General features: G+C 37.2%; 1 protein-coding gene and 1 pseudogene across 4 annotated transcripts in view; one reads left to right on the forward strand and one right to left on the reverse strand.

Annotated features, from left to right (window-relative positions):
- Positions 1 to 19,855, reverse strand: part of OPHN1 (oligophrenin 1) — a 386,576-nt gene that overhangs the window by 80,801 nt on the left and 285,920 nt on the right. For all 4 annotated transcript variants that reach the window (XM_032255831.1, XM_032255830.1, XM_032255828.1 and 1 more), the window contains one exon: positions 931 to 1,015. In XM_032255831.1, coding sequence (XP_032111722.1) covers positions 931 to 1,015 — 85 coding nt within the window. The remainder of the gene's footprint in view (positions 1 to 930; positions 1,016 to 19,855) is intronic.
- On the forward strand, positions 15,256 to 19,160 carry LOC116534968 (annotated as a pseudogene).

Consider the following 19,855-nt stretch of genomic DNA (forward strand, 5'->3'; position numbering starts at 1 on the left):
CAGCCTAGAACAGAATAAACCCTCCAATAGCAGTTCTTTTCTTCATCAGCAGATACAGTAGAAATATTCCTGGAAAGAACATTCAAGTTTATGTAAAGCCCTAAGATGATGCTACAGAAGAAAAATATTTAACAGCAATATCTTAAACCCAATTTAGTTTAGATTAATGAGATTTTCCAGAACTTAAGTATCAATCTTAATGGCTCAAGAGCACAATCATTGAAAAGAAAAGGCTTTAGCACATAAAGTATGATACATACTATGAGACATAAAGAGTGGTAAGAAATCAGTGTGTTTAAAAAATATATATGTCTCAAACACCTTTTGTACAATATAAATTTACGTCAATAAATTGAACAATATATTCATCAATTTTGTGCATTCCCAAATTTTGTTGGTGAGTTTACTTTTTTTCCATACTGTTGACAGTTCATATAGCTCCAACATCATTCCAGTTGTATTTTCTTGGTTTTATTTCCATTATCTGGATTAAGGCATGATATGCAGCACATCACACATAGCACACCATTTTTGCCCAAATGCAATTTGACATTTCAAAAATGGTTATTATTCTTTAAAACATGTTAGCCACCCTGAATAGTCACAGCTCATGATTCTGCTAGTGAAGCCATCATGACATCACTCTGTGAACAGCAAAACATATTCAATTATTTCAAGTGTAGGATTTTAGAAAATAATCATTTTAACCTTTTTTCAATGACAATTCTATTATTTTTATGCTTCTCTTGCTTAAACTCTCAGATTTAAAAAACAGTCTTTGCATGTTCTTGGCCAGAAATCCTCTTCACATACTTTTTCTTAAGCAATTCTAAGCAACCTCCTGGAACTGGGACCACGTTAACTCCTCTCAGCACCCAGAGAAATTTCACCAACTATGAAATGCAAACTCCCAATTCAAATCAGGCATACCTGAGGTAGAATTTCAAGGAGCTGGTGATTGTCTTAATGTCCCAGTCACTATTATGAAAATCAACATCTCCTGGGCATTTAGGATCTATTTGAGAAAAGCAAACAAAAAATAAGTTAATCATCCAAAAATCTTACATTTTACCTCTTTTAAAAGAAAAACAATATGATGCTAAGTAGTTTTTAAGAGATCAAAACTTTAGAAGAAGCAAATCTTTGATGTTTCAAAAACCTGACTGCATTCTGGTCTACCATATAAGGAATAAGGAAGTAATCTATCCAATTCACACAACAAAGAAAAACTGAACAAACAAAATCAACTCTTCTTAGATTCATCAGATAACTGGGAGCATAGAGTAAATGACTGCCCCCAAAAGTGAGGAGATAGAGAGACAGAGAGAACCAAATCTTATTGTAACAGAAGCCCAGGAGTAGAAAACTTCTTGGAAACCAGCACTGGAATAGGATAACCTAATCTGTAATTTACAAATTGCTGGAAGCTCAATATGTTTGGATTTGAAAAGTTGAAAACTCCAGCCGGACCCAGTCCAAAAGGGGCCCCCATACTTTTGTGAGTTTTAACTACAGGAGTCCTATCAAGTTTTGATGGTGAAAACTCCCTTCATTATTCCAGCATGGGGGAAAGATAAGTAGTCATTTAAAAATATTCACAGACCCTTTTCTTCTTAACAAAGTCTGCCCTCAAAAGAAACTATTTTTACCAGATCATAACCTCCTGCAGTTTTATCAGAACCTAAGTGAATGAGGTGAAGGGAAATACCCAATTCCAGACCCAATTTCCCTTAAAGTTTCTCCCAAGTAGGGGAAAAAAACAAAAAACCTGAGAAGAGCTTAAGTTAAGTCACAGGCCAGGGGCACAGCTCACTAAAAGACAGAGACATACTCATAGACTTATAGAAGACTTCCCCACCCATGACACCTTACCACCATGTCAATTGGGCTCATGTACTCATGGAAATATGACTAAAAGAACTGTGCTTCTCAGATAATTATTTAAGTCTTTAGGCAAAACCAAAATAACAGAGGATGAAAAAAAAAAAAAAAACATCAGAGTAATGTTTAGCCTCTACCACCATACCACCAGCTAGCTAATCAGCCACATTTCTTTTCTTTTTTTATATATTTTAAGTTTTGGGGTACATGTGCAGAATGTGCAGATTTGTTACATAGGTATACACATGCCATGATGTTTTGCTGCACCCATCAACCTGTCATCTACATTAGGTATTTCTCCTAATGCTATCCCTCCCCTAGTCCCCCAGCCCCCAACAGGCCCTGGTGTGTGATGGTCCCCTCCCTGTGTTCATGTGTTCTCACTGTTCAACTCCCACTTATGAGTGAGAACATCTGGTGTTTGGTTTTCTGTTCTTGTGTTAGTTTGCTGAGAATGAGGGTTTCTAGCTTCATCCACGTCCCTGCAAAGGACATGATCTCATCCTTCTTTATGGCCGCATAGTTTTCCATGGTGTATATGTGCCACATTTTCTTTATCCAGTCTATCATTGATGGGCATTTGAGTTGGTTCCAAGTCTTTGCTATTGAGATTAGTGCCACAATAAACATACGTGTGCATGTGTCTTTATAGTAGAATGATTTACATTCCTTTTGATATATATCCAGTAATGGGATTTCTGGGTCAAATGGTATTTCTGGTTCTAGATCCTTCAGGAATCACCACATTGTCTTCCACAATGGTTGAACTAGTTTACACTCCCACCAACAGTGTAAAAGTGTTCCTATTTCTCCACATCCTCTCCAGCATCTGTTGTCTCCTGACTTTTTAATGATCATCATTCTAACTGGTGTGAGATGGTATCTGATTGTGGTTTTGATTTGCATTTCTCTAATTACCAGTGACGATGAGCTTTTTTTCATAAGTTTGTTGGCTGCATAAATGTCTTCTTTGGAGAAGTGTCTGTTCATACTGTTCATATCCCTAATCCACTTTTTGATGGCATTGTTTTTTTTCTTGTACATTTGTTTAAGTTCTTTGTAGATTCTGGATATTAGCCCTTTGTGAGACGGATAGACTGCAAAAATTTTCTCCCATTCTGTGGGTTGCCTGTTCACCCTAATGATAGTTTCCTTTGCTATGCAGAAGCTCTTTAGTTATTAGATCCCATTTGTCAATTTTGGCTTTTGTGGCCATTGCTTTTGGTGTTTTAGTCATGAAGTCTTTGTCCATGCCTATGCCCTGAATGGTATTGCTTAGGTTTTCTTCTATGGTTTTTATGGTTTTAGGTCTTATATTTATGTCTTTATTCCATCTTGAGTTTATTTTTGTATGAGGTGTAAGGAAGGGGTCCAGTTTCAGTTTTCTCCATATGGCTAGCCAGTTTTTCCAACACCATATATTAAATAGAGAATCCTTTCCCCATTGCTTGTTTCTGTCAGGTGTGTCAAAGATCAGATGATTGTAGATGTGTGGAATTATTTCTGAGGCCTCTGTTCTGTTCCATTAGTCTATATATCTGTTTTTGGTATCAGTACCATGCTGTTTTGGTTACTGTAGCCTTGTAATATAATTTGAGGTCAGGTAGCATGATGCCTCCAGCTTTGTTTTATTTGCTTAGGAATGTTTTGGCTATACAGGATCTTTTTGGTTCCAAGTGAAATTTAAAGTAGTTTTTTCTAATTCTGTGAAGAAAGTCGATAGTAGCTTGATGCAGATATCATGGAATTTACAAATTACTTTGGGCAGTATGACAATCTTCATGATATTAATTCTTTGTATCCATGAGCACGGAATGTTTTTCCGTTTGTTTGTGTCCTCTCTTGTTTCCTTGATCAGTGGTTTGTAGTTCTCCTTAAAGAGGTCCCTCACATCCCTTGGAAGTTGTATTCCTAGGTATTTAATTCTCTTTGTAGCAATCGTGAATGGGAGTTCACTCATGATCTGGCTCTCTGTTTGTCTATTATTGGTGTTTAGGAATGCTTGTGATTTTTGCACATTGATTTTGTATACCGAGACTTTGCTGAAGTTGCTTATCAGCTTTAGGAGATTTGGGGCTGAGATGATGGGGTCTTCTAAGTATACAATCATGTCATCTGCAAACAGAGACAATTTGACTTCCTCTTTTCCTATTTGAATACCCTGTATTTCTTCCTTTTCCCTGATTGCCCTGGCCAGAACTTCCAATACTGTGTTGAATGGGAGTGGTGAGAAAGGGCATCCTTGTCTTTTGCTGGTTTTCAAAGGGAATGCTTCCTGGTTTTGCCCATTCAGTATTATATTGGCTGTGGGTTTGTCCTAAGTAGCTCTTATAAGTTTGAGATGTATTCCATCAATACCTAGTTTATTGAAAGTTTTTAGCGTGAAGGGGTATTGAATTTTGGTGAAGGCCTTTAACGCATCTATTGAGATAATCATGTGGTTTTTGACATTGGTTCTGTTTACATGATAAATTACATTTACTTATTTGCATATGTTGAACCAGTGTTGCATCCCAGGGATGAGGCTAACTTAATCATGGTGGATAAGCTTTTTGATGTCCTGCTGGATTCAGTTTGCCAGTATTTTATTGAGGATTTTCGCATTGATGTTCATCAAGGATTTTGGCCTGAAATTTTCTTTTGTGTGTGTGTGTCTCTGCCAAGTTTTGATATCAGGATGATGCTGGCCTCATAAAATGAGTGAGACAGGATTTCCTCTTTTTCTGTTGTTTGGAATAGTTTCAGAAGGAATGGTATCAGCTCCTCTTTTTACCTCTGGTAGAATTCGGCTGTGAATCCGTCTGGTGCTGGCCTTTTTTGGTTGGTAGGCTATTACTTACCGCCTCAATTTCAGAACTTGTTATTAGTCTACTCATGGATTTGACTTCTTTCTGGTTTAGACTTGGGAGGGTGTATATGTCCAGGAATTTATCCATTTCTTCTAGATTTTCTAGTTTATTTGTGTAGAGGTGTTTATATATTCTCTGATAGTAGTGCATATTTCTGTGGAATCAGTGGTGATATCCCCTTTATCATTTTATATTGCATCTATTTGATTCTTCTCTCTTTACTTCCTTGTTAGTCTGGCTATCAGTCTATCTATTTTGTTGGTCTTTGTAAAAAAAACCAGCTCCTGAATTCATTGATATTTTTGAAGGGTTTTTTGTGTCTCCATCTCCTTTAGTTCTGCTCTAACCTTTGTTATTTCTCGTCTTCTGCTAGCTTTTGAATTTGTTTGCTCTTGTTTCTCCAGTTCTTTTAATTGTGATGTTAGGGAGTCGATTTTAGATCTTTCCTGCTTTCTACTGTGGGCATTTAGTGCTATAAATTTCCCTCTAGACACTGTTTTAAATGTGTTCCAGAGATTCTGGTATGTTGTTTCTTTATTCTCATTGGTTTCAAAGAACTTATTTCTACCTTAATTTCACTATTTGCCCAGTAGTCATTCAGGAGCAGGTTGCTCAGTTTCCATGTAGTTATGCAGTTTTGAGTAAGTTTCTTAATCCTGAGTTCTAATTTGATGGCACTGTGGTCTGAGAGACTGTTATAATTTCCGTTCTCTTGCATTTGCTGAAGAGTATTTTACTTCCAATTATGTGGTCAACTTTAGAATAAGTGTGATATGGTGCTGAGAAGAATGTATATTCTGTTGATTTGGGGTGGAGAGTTCTGTAGATGTCTATTAGGTCCTCTTGGTCCAGAGCTGAGTTCAAGTTCTGAATATCCTTGTTAATTTTCTGTCTCATTGATCTAATATTGACCATATTTCTACACACTAACAATGAACTAGCTGACAAAATTTCAAAAACAATCCCATTTACAATAGTATTAAATAAAGAAAAAAACTTAGGGATAAATTTAGCCAAGGAAGTGAATAATAACTGCTATACTAAAAACTATAAAACACTAATGAAACAAACTAAAGACACAAATAAATGAAAAAATAGTCCATGCTCATGGATTAGAATAACTAATCTTATTAAAATGTCCATACTTCCCAAAGCATTCTCTAAGTTCAATGCAATTCCTATCAAAATTCCAATGTCTTTCTTCACAGAAATAGAAGAAGATAATCATAAAATTCATATGAAATGACAAAAGACCCCAAATAGTCAAAACAATCTTTAGCAAAAGGAACAAAGGTGAAGGTATCACACTCTCTGACCTCAAAATATATTTTGAAGTTATTATAATCACAACAGCATGCTACTACAATAAAAATATGCCAATAAACCAATGGCACAGAATAGAAAGTCCAGACATAAACCCAAGTACTTGCAGTCAGTTGATTTTTCGACAAAGGTGCCAAGAACACTCAATGGGGGAAGAATACTCTAGTCAATAAATGGTGTTGGAAAAACTGGATATCCTCATACAGAAGGAAATTGGACCCTATCTCACACATGTATAAAAGTCAACACAAAATGAATAAAGACTTAACTGTAAGACCAGAAACCACAAAATTACTAGAAGAAAACACAGGTGAAAATCTCCATGACATTTGTCTGTGCAATGATTTCTTGTATAGGACTCTAAAGGCACAAGCAACAAATGCAAACGTAGACAAATGGAATTGCACCAAACTAAAAAGCATCTTCAAAGAAAAGGAAAAAAACAACACAGTGAGAAGAAAGCTCACGGATTGGGTAAAAACACTGGCAAACCATAAATCTGATAACAGGCTGATACCCAAAATATAAAAGAAACTCAAACAACTAAATAACAAGAAAACAAATAACCCAAGTAAAAAAAGGGCAAGAAAATATGAGGAAAAGTTTCTCAAAAAAAAAAAAAAAAAAAGATACCGGAATCTGTGTACTTGAGAAAGAGAGCATGCAGCAATTATGAGACACAGCATTGAATTCCATGCTACCCCGTCACAGAGCCAGAAAGCAAAACCAGGCTGAACTCAGCTAAGGACAACCAACATGGGGAACATTTAAACCAGCCCTAGATAGAGGGAATCATACATCCCAGTTCTATGCCTTGACACTGCAGGCTAAAGTGCTCTGGATCCCTAAGTAAACTTGAAGGGCACTCTAAGCCACAAGGACTGCAACTCTTGTATTAGTCCTAGTGTTGAACTGGGCTCAGAGCCAGTGAACCTGGGACGCATGCAACCTACTGAGACACCAGCCAGGGTGGCAATGGGAGTGATTGTATCACCCCACACAGTGCAGCTCAAGACTCGAAAAGAGAACCCTTCCTTCTGCTTGAAGAAATGAGGGGGCAAGACTAAAGAGAATTTCATCTTGCATCTTGTATACCAGCTCAGACACAGTAGCATAGTGCATTCATCAGAGTCCTAAGGTCCCTAGAAATGTAGACATTTCTACACACACCTGGGGCCAGAAGGCAACCCACTGCCTTGAACAGAAGAACCCAGTCCTGGCAGGACCCATCACATGCTGATAAAGAACTTTTGGGCCCTAAATAACCAGAAGCAAAACTCAGATATTACTCCTTGGGCATTAGACAAAATTTTTTGGGCTTCACATATGACTCAGCACATTCCCAGCTGTGGCAGCTGTGGGAGAGGCTCCTTCTACTTGAGAAAAGTAGAGGGAAAAGTAAAAGGGGACTTAATAAGTCAAAAGAGAAAGTAAATAAAGAAAACAAGTCTTTGCCTAGTAATCCAGAGAAGTCTTCCAGATTTTATTCAAAACCATCAAGGTGCTACCTCTAAAAATCTGCAAGAACCACAGAATTACTGGGTATGGGGTGCTCCCTAATGCTGATATGGCTTGGATCAAAACACTCAAGTCCTTTCAAATATCTGGAAAGCCTTTGCAAGAAGGACAGGTACAAACCAGCCCAGACTAAAAAGACTATGCTAACTATTTTACTCTTCGATGCCCAGAAACAGATGAACATTCACAAGCATCAAGACCATTCAAGAAAATATGACCTTCCAAAATGAACTAAATAAGGCATCAGAGACTAATCCTGGAGAAACAGAGATATGTGACATATCAGACAGAGAAATCAAAATAGCTATTTTGAGAAAACTCAAGGAAATTCAACATAATATAGAAAGACATTGAAGTAATTTTTTAAACCAAGCAGAAATTCTGGAGTTGAAAAATAAAGTGATATGCAGAAGAATGCATCAGAGTCTTATAATAACAGAAATGATTAAGCAGAAGAAAGAATCAGCTTGAAGACAGGCTATTCAAAAATACACATTTAGAGGAGACAAAAGAGAAAAGAATGAAAAACAATGAAGGATGCCTATAGGATCTAGAAAATTATCTCTAAAGGGAAAATATAAGAGTTATTGGCCTTAAAGAGGAGGTAGAGGAAAAGACAGGGGTTGCAAGCTCATTCAATGAGATAATATCAGTGATATCAATTTTTAAGTGCAAGAAGGTTAAAGAATGCCAGAGACATTTAACCCAAACAAAAATATCTAAAGGCATTTAATAATCAGACTCCTAAAGATCAAGAATAATAATAATAATAAAAAAAGGATCCTAAAAGCAGCAAGGGGAAAAGAGGCAAGTAACATAAAAAGGAGCTCGAATATGTCTGGCAGCAGACTTTTCAGCGGAAACCTTACAGGCCAAGAGAGAGTGGCATGTCATATTTAAAGTGCTGAAGGAGAAAAACTCTTACCCTAAAATAGTGTATCTAGTGAAAATGTCCTTCAAACATGAAGGAAAAATAAAGTTCCCAGACAAACAAAAGCTGAGGGATTTCATCAAAACCAGATCTATCCTACAAGATTGCTAAAGGGAGTACTTCAATCAAAAAGAGAAGAAGAGTAATGAGCACTAAGAAATTATCTGAAGATATAAAACTCACTGGTAACAGTAAGTACACAGAAAAACACAGAATATTATAGCACCATAACTGTAATGTGTGAACTACTCGTAAGTAGAAAGACTCAACAATGAATCAATCAAAAGTAATACCTACAACAACTTTTAAAGACATAGAGAGTAAAATAAGACATAAATAGAAACAACAAAAAGCTGAAAAGTAGGCAGAAAAAAATATGGTGTAGAGGTTTTATTCGTTTTCTTTTTCCTTTTTTGTTTGTTTATGTGATCAGTTTTAAGTTGTCATCAGTTTAAAATAATGGATAAGAGAGAATTTGCAAACTTTATAATAATCTCAAATCAAAAAAGATACAATGGTTACACAAAAAATAAAAAGTAAGAAATTAAAATCATACCACCAGAAAAAATGAACATCACTAAAAAGACAGGAAGAAAAGAAGGAAGACAAGACCACAAAACAAACAGAAAACAAATAATAAAATGAGAGCGGGCAAATCATTACTTATCAGTAATAACATTGAAGGTAAAAGGACAAAACTCTCCAATCAAAAGACATACAGTAACTGAATGGATTAAAAAAAAAGATCAAATGACTCTTGCCTATAAAAAATGCATTTATCCTGTAAAGACACAAATAGACTGAAAATAAAAGGATGGAAAAGAGATATTCCATGCCAATGGAAACCAAAAAAGAACAAAGTAGCTATACTTATATTTGAAAAAATAGGTTTCAAGACGAAAACTGTAAGAGACAAAGGTCATCTGTCTTGTAGGACAGATCTCGTAGCGAAGAAATCCTTTAGCTTTTGTTTGTCCTGGAAAGTCTTTATTTCTCTTTCATGTTTGAAGGACATTTTCACTGGATATACTATTCTAGAATAAAAGTTATTTTTTCCTTCAGTACGTTAAATCTTCAGAAGATCACCATGACCCAGTAATGATAAAGGGGTCAATTGAGCAAGAGCAAATAACAATTTTAAATATAATACACCCAATGCTGGAGCACCCAAACATATAAATATTATTAGAGCTAAAGAGAGAGGTAGATTTCAATACAATAACAGCTAAACACTTCAATACCCCACTTTCAGCATTAAACATATCTCCCAGATGGAAAATCAACAAAGAAGCATTGGACTTAATCTGCACTATGGACTAAATGGATCTAGCAGATATTTACAGAACATTTCATGTAACGGCTACATAATACACATTCTTCACCTCAGCACATGGATCATTCTCAAGGACAAACCATATGTTAGGTCACAAAACAAATTTTTTTTTTTTTTGAGACAAGATCTTACTCCATCACCCAGGCTGGAATGCAGTGGCTCACTGCAGTTTTGGCCTCCTAGGCTCAAGCAGTCCTACCATCTCAGCCCCACCCCCACCCCCAACCCCCAGTAGCTGGGACTACAAGTGTGTGCTGCCACACCTGGATAATATTTTGCACTTTTAGTAGGGACAGGGTTTCGCTATGTTTCCCAGGCTAGTCTCGAACTCCTGACTCAAGCGATCTGGCCACCTCAGCCTCCCAAAGTTCTAGGATTACAAGTATGAGCCACTGCACCCAGCCATAAAGCAAGTCTTAAAACAATTAAAAAAATAATAGGCCGGGCGCGGTGGCTCAAGCCTGTAATCCCAGCACTGTGGGAGGCCGAGGCGGGTGGATCACGAGGTCAAGAGATCGAGACCATCCTGGTCAACATGGTGAAACCCCGTCTCTACTAAAACTACAAAAAATTAGCTGGGCATGGTGGTGCATGCCTGTAATCCCAGCTACTCAGGAGGCTGAGGCAGGAGAATTGCCTGAACCCAGGAGGCGGAGGTTGCGGTGAGCCGAGATCGCGCCATTGCACTCCAGCCTGGGTAACAAGAGCGAAACTCCGTCTCAAAAAAAAAAAAAAAAAAAAAAAAAAATAATAATAATAATAATAATATCAAGCATCTTCTCTGACCACAATGGAAAAAAAAAAAAAAAAAGCTAGAAATTAATAACAAGAAGACTTTTGGAAACTATATAAACACATGGAAATTAATATTCTCCTGAATGATCAGTGAACTAAAGGCAAAATTAAGAAGAAAATTTTTAAAACAAATGATAATGGAAATGCAATATACTAACACCTATGGGATACAGTAAAAGCAGTACTAAGATGAAAGGTTATAGCTATAATGCGTACATCAAAAAGAATATCTTCAAATAAATAACCTAATGATGCATCTTAATGAACTAGAAAAGCAAGAGCAAATCAACCCAAAATTATAGAAGATAAGAAATAATTAAGATCAGAGCAGAAATAAAATGAATTTGAAAGGATAATAATACAAAAATATCAATAAAACAAAAAGTTGGTTTTCTGAAAAGACACATAAAGTTGACAAACCTTTAGTCACATTAAGAGGAAAAGAGAGAATATCCCAATAAATAAAATCAGAGATGAGAAAGGAGACGTTATAACTGATACTGCAGAAATTCAAAGGGTAATTAGTGGCTACTATGAGAAACTACATGCCAATAAATTGGAAAACTAGAAGAAATGGATAAATTCCTAGACATATACAACCTATCAAGATTGAACCAGGAATAAATCCAAAACATGAACTGACCAATAACAAGGAACATGATCAAAGGCATAATAAAAAGCCTTAATAGCTAAGAAAAGTCTGGGACCCATGAGTTTGGGTCCTTTGTAGGGACATGGATGAACCTGGAAACCATCATTCTCAGCAAGCTGACAGAAGAGCAGAAGATCAAACACCGCATGTTCTCACTCATAGGAGGGTGTTGAACAATGAGAACACATGGACACAGGGAGGGGAGCACTACACACTGGGGTCAGTTGGGGGGAAATAGGGGAGGGACGGTGGGGGGTGGGGAGCTGGGGAGAGATAGCAAGGGGAGAAATGCCAGATGTAGGTGATGGGGAGGAAGGCAGCAAATCACACTGCCACATGTGTACCTATGCAACAATTTTGCATGTTCTTCACATGTACCCCAAAACCTAAAATGCAATAAAATAAATGGGAAAAAAAAAAAAGGAAAAGAAAAGTCTGGGGCCTAATGGCTTTACTGCTGAATTCTACCAAACATTTAAAGAACAATTAATACCAAACCTACTCAAACTATTCTGAAAACTAGAGGGGGGAGTACTTCCAAACTCATTCTGCAAGGCCAATATTACCCTGATACCAAAACCAGACAAAGACTCATTAAAAATAAAACAAACAAAAAAAAACTATTGGCCATTACTATTGATCAATATGTATAAACAAACCTCAGCAAAATACTAGCAAGCCAAATTCAACAACAAATTTTAAAAATTCCTTATCATGGCCAAGTGGGATTTATCTCAGGGATGCAAGAATAGTTCAACATACACAAATAAACCATATCATATCATCATATATCATATCAATAAAATGGAGGACAAAAAACATACAATCATTTCAATTGATACTGAAAAAGCATTTGATAAAATTCAATATCCCTTCAGGATAAAAACCCTCAAAAATCTAGGTATAGAAAAATCATGGCCCTGCCCAAAGCCTGTTCCATTCTCAGTGAAAGTCAACACCAATTTAGCCATGTGTCTGTTTAGGATCCCTAATATTCATAAGACACTGCCAACTCCAATTTCAGCTTGATTGTATAGCATATTGGTCTACACTTATCTGACAAGATGATGATTTGTCATCTCAGAGAATGACAATTCCAGCTTTATTGTATGCAATTCTTCTTTTCTTTTTTTTCTTTTTGTAAGACAGAGTCTCACTCTGTTGCCCAGGCTGGAGTGCAGTGGCGCAATGTCAGCTCACTGCAACCTCTGACTCCCAGGTTCAAGCAATTCTCATGCGTCAGCCTCCTGAGTAGCTGAGATTACTAGTGTGTCCCACCACACCCGACTAATTTTTGTGCTTTTAGAAGAGGCAGGGTTTCGCCACATTGGCTAGGATAGTCCTGAACTCCTGACCTCAAGTGATCCACCTGCCTTGGCCTCTCAAACTGGTAGGATTACAGGCGTGAGCCACCATGCCCAGCAATAGTCTAATTCTCATATACATCATCTTTGTGACAAGACAATATTCATAGAGGATTGCCCAAAGAACATGCAGTCCATCTGTTCCTCTAGGTTGGTCACTGTGAACCACTCTTTTCCACCCAAATACCCTACCCTCTGAATCTGTGGCTCACCACAGTAGTGATTATTGGAAGAATTTTTAACTTTTTTACTCATTTGTATGTGAAATTTTTGTGCAAGAACTCACACTGATATCTTACAAACTCAAATTTGACTCTTGCTTGTCTATAAAACAATCAAAATAACAAACTAAAAAAGTCCTTAGGTCTATGGATCTCATGAAGATAGAGAGTAGATTGGTGAGTATCAGAGGACAGGAAGGGTAGGAGAAAGGATGAAGAAGAAAAAAAGTTTCCTCCATAAAAAGAGTATTAGGTTTAGGAAAAGTCAATGTAGTTCAATAGAAGGAAAACTCTGAAGAATCAGAATATAGGAATCCTTCTGGAAAAAAGCATTTACAGTGAGAAACACAAGGTTTTAGAACTTTGTTGATGTACGATGACAATGTGATTAAAAGGTGGCTGCAATGAAATACAAATGATAACGAAGGACAAAAATTACTCTTAGCCTAAGAATAAAAGAATACTTCTTTTTTTTAATTTTTTTTTTCAGAATACTTCTTTAAGCTAACAAAGATCTACTATAATGTGCTGGTAAATAACAGGTCGACAGAGAAGGTGGGGAGCTCCTGATTTTAGCATTTGACAATTTCAATGATGTGAATAGTTCAACCATGGCTGATTTGATCAACATAATGTCAATGTATGTGAAGTTGGGAAAAGATGTCTACAGTTACACCTTTGGAGCTGGTATGAGCTGCCTCCAACACACCACTGAGTTAATCTCAATGATCAGCTCATAACACCATTAATGGTGCAATACAAGAAGCTTATTATGATCAGAAGCCAAAAAAGGATGTCTGCTATCACTAGTACTACTTATCATTTGGTCAGAGTGTCTAGAACAATGATTCTTAAACATAGCTTCTAGAAACATCTGAGAAGCTTTTAAAAATAACAATACCCAGGTTTCACCTACATCAGGTAAACCAGAACTTGTGATTCAGATGAATCCTGATACTTTTTTAAAACTCTTCACTGCGTTTAATGAACAGCAAAGGTGGTGAAGCACTGGGTTCTCAATGTAATTTTAAAAAGAAACAAAAACAGAAAAGTTAAATCTATTGGAAAGGAAATAGAATAATCATTATTTACCTAGCATATAACTGTCTAACTGAAAAATGCAAGATAAACTACTGATACTTTTTTTTTCTTTGTAGAAAGGGTCTCATTCTGTCACCCAGGCTACAGTGCAATGGTGTGGTCATGGTTCACTGCAGCCTCAAACTCCTGGGCTCAAGGGACCGCTCCTCCTCTGCCTCCCAATTAGCTAGGACTATAGGCCTGCACCACCATGCCCGGCAATTTTTCCACTTTTTATTTTTGTAGAGATGGGGTCTCATTATGTTTCCCAGGCTGGTCTAGAACTCCTAGGCTCAGGTGATCCTCCTGCATTGGCTTCACAAAGTGCTAGAATTATAAGCATGAGTCACCATGCTTAGCCCTATTGATACATTTTTAACATTAACAAGAAAGCTTGTTAAAATTTCTGGTCAGTGAATAAAGATATAAAAGTCATAAGCATCCTATATACTAATAATAGCCACTTCAAAATTGTAATAGAAAAAAATGGCAATGTGTGTGTGTGTGTGTGTGTGCGTGTGTGCGTGCGCACGTATGAGAGAGCAAGAGAGGAGAGACATTTATTTAAGTCTCAGAATTAGTATAAATAAATATGCAGGACTTACCTAAAGAAAAGTATTACACACAAAAAAAAACTTGTGTAAATGAAAAACAAAATTTTGTGATCCTGGATAGAAAGACTAAATATTGCAAGTTATCAACTTGATTCCAATTAATTAATAGATTTAGAATAATTGTAATCAAAATACCAACAAGCTAATTTTCTGGAATGTGATAAAATAATGTAAAGTCTACATGGAATAATAAAGTAGCAAAACAAATGAAACATTTTTTAAACAGAATAATTGTGGGAGGTTTGTTCTACAAAAGGAAAATGATTAATAATGTGGCATGGTCACAGTAGTATTATAGCAGAATAGTTAGGCCAGTGGAAAAAAATGAAAGCTCAGAATTAAGACCATCGTGTAAATATAAGAACTTAATGTACAGTAAAAGCAGCACTTTAAATTGGTGGGGTAAAAAGCAGAATTGTTTAAAAAAAAATGGAACATAGACAATTAACTATTTGGGAAAAAATAAGATATCTATTTCACAACCAAACAACACATTCAATTTCAAGTGCATGGAGGAGATAAAATGTAAAATACAACCACTAAACAATACAAAGAAAACAGAAGTGAATTTTAATAGGTTCTTGGGTTAAGGGATGCCTTTCTAAACATATGGAGAAAATAAAGCTTTGAATGCACCCTGGAGCATGCCATGTATCTACAGCAAGGGTGACAAGCTCTAAAAACTAGCACAGAGATGACCACGTAAGAGCTGTACTGGGGTCATGATTTGGTAGGGTATGCATTAAACTTTGTATCTCAAAACTGAGTCTACAGCCAGGTACCAAACTGCATGAGAGTCACTTGGGGAGATGTTTAAAATGCAGATTCCTTGATCCCAATGCAAGAGATTAATTCATTGGGTCCATGATGAGGAATGGCAGTTCGTATTTAAAAAAAAGCAATAATGTCTCAAAGGTGATTCTAGGATGAGGCTGGTTTGTAGAATTGCTATCTAAATATTGCTAAGTCATCTACCACGTAATGTGATGGATAATAAGATTGGAAGTAAAAATAATCGAAGTAAATATATTGGTAAAGATTCTAACCACCACACTCAAATAAAAACACAATGCTATTTTTAAATTCAGAGACAAAACAACTATAGAAAGTTACAATGGCTCACCAAAAGTACATAGATCATGTCAGAGTGCCCCAGTTAATTCAGGAAATGGTAGATAATATAATATTACCGTGAAAAATCTAGTTGCATGAATAGTAAGCCCAGCTCTGATTAATTGAAGTTCATAAAACAGATCAAGTGAGAGGAAAAACAAGTGACTAACAGAAAGCGTGGGCAGAAATAAGCCCATAACGCTCCAATATGAGCCACGAAGGCAGTAATGACTAATGCGAAGATTGATTAGTTTCACCAAGTTACAGCCTTGCCAGTCGCATTTTAGGCTCTTAATCATCACCCCTCATCTTCAATTATAAAACCCAAGGATGCCAGAATAAAGGATGCCAGAATAAAGGAAAGGCCACTTGTTCTTTCGTTATTGCTGTTTATAAGACAAGTGTGTGTACTAAGTAAAGAAAATCCAACCACTGAACAACAAATGTTATAATCCATGGAGGTGGAAGATTTCCAAAAACTTAATAACTAATGTTGGCACAAGCTTTTGTTACTCAATAGAGATGCTGGCTGTAACCACCAGAAATAGCCACACTGGTACCTACTAGCGATTTCAGGCCAGGCTTCTAATAGATATGTAAAAGAGAAAGGTGCTACCTGAAAAAAGGGTGGCGGCTACCCTAGTTAGCAGCTTAAAATAAATCCATACACCCATTGATTCTCCCTGTATTCAAACTATATCAAGATTATCAATAATATTTATAACCTTGAGGCAAAAAATATATTTTGGCAAATCTACCCAAAGTATGTATTGGGATTAACTTAGGCACAAATATGTCATTATATAAAAGAAAAAAAACTAGCATGCTAAAGAGAGAAATTATTGAAAAAATTATGGTATATTTTTGCATCATAATATTGTATAGCCATTAAAATATTTACAAAGTATTTTTATCCATATGGAAAACATTGTTAAGACAATTGTGACTATGTAAATCAAAATTTCCAAACACATCCTCCACAGAACAATATAGAGCCACCAGAAAAACATAAAGCCATGTCCTTCATGTAACAAAAAGAAACAAAACACCCATATAATAAAAGACTTAAATAGAAAGTTGGAAAAAAACAAGAAATCCCAGCAAGTTATCACGCATATTAACCTCTATAGGTCTTTCCAGGGAGCAAGGACAATGCTGAAATGAGTGTGTTAATGAGAAAAGAAGGGGCTGGTAGCCTAAGATTAATCTGAAATCACAACCAGAAAGACAAAGTCCACACAAAGCATAAAAATAATGACAAACTGGGGTAGATTAGAGCCTTGGGGAAGTCTTCTATGCAGTCTTCAAAAGGCAGACATTGAAAGGTGTCATTTGTAAGAGGCAAAGTGGTAAAATAAGGGAGACATACCCTGTGAAGCCTGGGTGGTTAAAGAAATGTGAAGCAAAAGAGGGAAATTCAGGGATGGTCAAAGGTCTACCAGGCAAATGGAATCAATATCAGACAAAATAGATTTCAAGCCAAAAAGCATTAAATAAAACAAAGAACACTTTATTTTATTTATTTATTTATCTGAGAGGAAGTTTTGCTCTGTGGCCCAGGCTGGAGTTTAGTGGTGCAATCTCAGCTCAGTACAACCTCCCACCTCCAAGGTTCGAGCAATTCTCGTGCCTTAGCCTTCCCAAGTAGCTGGCACTACAGGCACACGCCACCACACCCAGCTAATTTTTGTATTTTTAGTAGAGACGGGGTTTTGGCATGTAGGCCAGGCTAGTCTTAAACTCCTGGCCTCAAGGGATCCACCTGCCTCGGCCTCCCAAAGTGCTGGGATTACAGGCATGAGCCACTGTGCCTGGCCGCAAAGAACAGTTTAAATGCTAAAAACCATTGTCCAAATAAAGATATGGCAATTTTTAAATAGCTGTGCATCAAGTACTACGGCCACCACCTTTATAAAGCAAAAATACAGGAGATGCAAGGAGAGGTATATGAAAGAACACTAAAAATAAGAAACTTAAACACATAATTTTCATTAAACAACAAATCAAGTGGATAAATAGTAAGTAAAGATGTAGAAGACCTAAATAACAATCTTACAGATAATATATCAAATTTTATGTCCTTGTAATAGAGACTGCACTTCTCAATTTCACATGAAACACTACCAAAAAGTGATCACATATTAGGTTACAAAAAAAAAAATCAGTAAATTCCATAAAGTTGACATGTTATAAACATTATCTAATAATAATGTGATAAAGCTAGAAATCACTTTTTAAGTCCATTCCACATGGGAAATTTTAAGCTGTCTCTTAAATAATTCTTTAAAGAAAGAAATACAAATTATAATCACAGGATGTTTTTAAAAGATGATCATGAAAACACTACATATCAAAATCTATGGGATATATTTAATGAGGTGATTAGAGGAAAATTCACTAACTTAAACATGTTCATCAATAAAAGAATTAAAAATAAATTACATTCTTAGCTAAAAAGGCAAAAGAAACAACAAAGCCAATGAAAAGGAAAATAGTAACGTAAGAGCAGAAATTAATGGGGTAGAGAATAGAAAAACAGATCTAATGCTAAATCAAAATCACAATTTTCTGAAAAAATTAACAAAGACAAGCCATAACCTAACTTTATCAAAAAAGAAGAAATATACAAGCAAGTATGAATATACCAGGGGTGACAAATAAATTTAAATGTCAGGAGAATTCAGCAATACAGAATCCGCAAATAAAAAGGACTGGCTTGTATCTCAATAGAAAAAGAAACAAAGGACTTGGCTGGCGAGCCCCTGGTGAGGAGCCGGAGCTTGGGCCGCACTTACCACGGCGTCCGCTCCCGGTCCCTGGCCCCTCAGCGGCCGGGTGAGCGGGGCGACGCTGCAGCAGCCCACGGAGTTCGGGAAGGCGCTACAGAGTCCGGGTTTCCCCGAAGCGGCGGCGTGGCGCCCTTCTGCCCGGCCCCACTCCCGGCCTCAGGCACTGGGACGCCAAGCCGCCGTCGCTGCCGCCGCTTCAGATGCAGACCCCACCGCCAAGTCTGCAGCAGCCCGCCCCACCCGGCAGCGAGCGGCGCCTTCCAACTCCGGAGCAAATTTTTCAGAACATAAAACAAGAATCTAGTCGTTATCAGAGGTGGAGACATTTAGAAGTTGTTCTTAATCAGAGTGAAGCTTGTGCTTCGGAAAGTCAACCTCACTCCTCAGCACTCAGCACCTGGCTTTCCAAGTTCCTAATGGATAAAGGACAAGACCACCTTTACCCTCTGACAAACTGGAGTAACGTGAGCGTGTCTTAGACTATGAAGATAAGATTTGGGAGGAGTATGAGCAAATCCTCAATATTGAACTAGCAGAACAATATGACTGAATCTTTTGTGAAATTCACACATGATCAGATTATGCAGCGGTATGGGACAAAGCCAACAAGCTATGTGTCCTGAAGCTTTGTTGCATATCTAGGTACCAGGTTTGATCTCAAGAGATGGCTGCTGTACACTTTCTGCAACTGGTTTGATATCACATTTCAGCTCCACCTTTGCATCCTGAGAACAGCTGAACGTTTCTGCAGGTTCATCAACTTGAAATACATTAAAACTTTCTGATTGCCACACGTATTTTCTTTCTTTTTTGCTGGTCCAGTAAACAGCTGTGCCCTACTGTGAAAGAGTTTCCAAACAAAAATACCTGGAGCAGCAGTTCAGCAAAATATGCGTTCAGTGGCACTCAACAGATGGAGTTTCCCCAAGCACAATTCTGTAAGAAGTGTGTGAGAGAGTGTGTGTATGTGTATTTCAAGTTATTATTTGCATTGTGCAAATTTTTTTTTTAATCTTGGGGATTCTGGCTGTGAGTCTGATGCACAATTATGGTTAAAAACATTTGCTTGGCCGATCGCTGTGGCTCATGCCTGTAATCCCAGCACTCTGGGAGGCAGAGGCGGTGGATCACCTGAGGTCGGGAGTCCGAGGCCAGCTTGGCCAACATGGTGAAACTCCGTCCCTACTAAAAATACAAAAATCAACCGGGCATGGTGGCAGGTGCCTGTAGTCCCAGCTACTCAGGAGGCTGAGGCAGGAGAATCACTTGAACCTGGGAGGCGGAGGTTGCAGTGAGCCAACATTGTGCCATTGCATTCCAGCCTGGGTGACAGAGCAAGACTCTGTCTCAAAAAAAAAAAAAAAAAAAAAAAAAAAAAAAAAAAAAAAAACC

Source organism: Sapajus apella, unplaced genomic scaffold (assembly GCF_009761245.1).
Source record: "Sapajus apella isolate SASKATOON/1434 unplaced genomic scaffold, GSC_monkey_1.0 scaffold91, whole genome shotgun sequence".
NCBI lineage: Eukaryota > Metazoa > Chordata > Mammalia > Primates > Cebidae > Sapajus > Sapajus apella.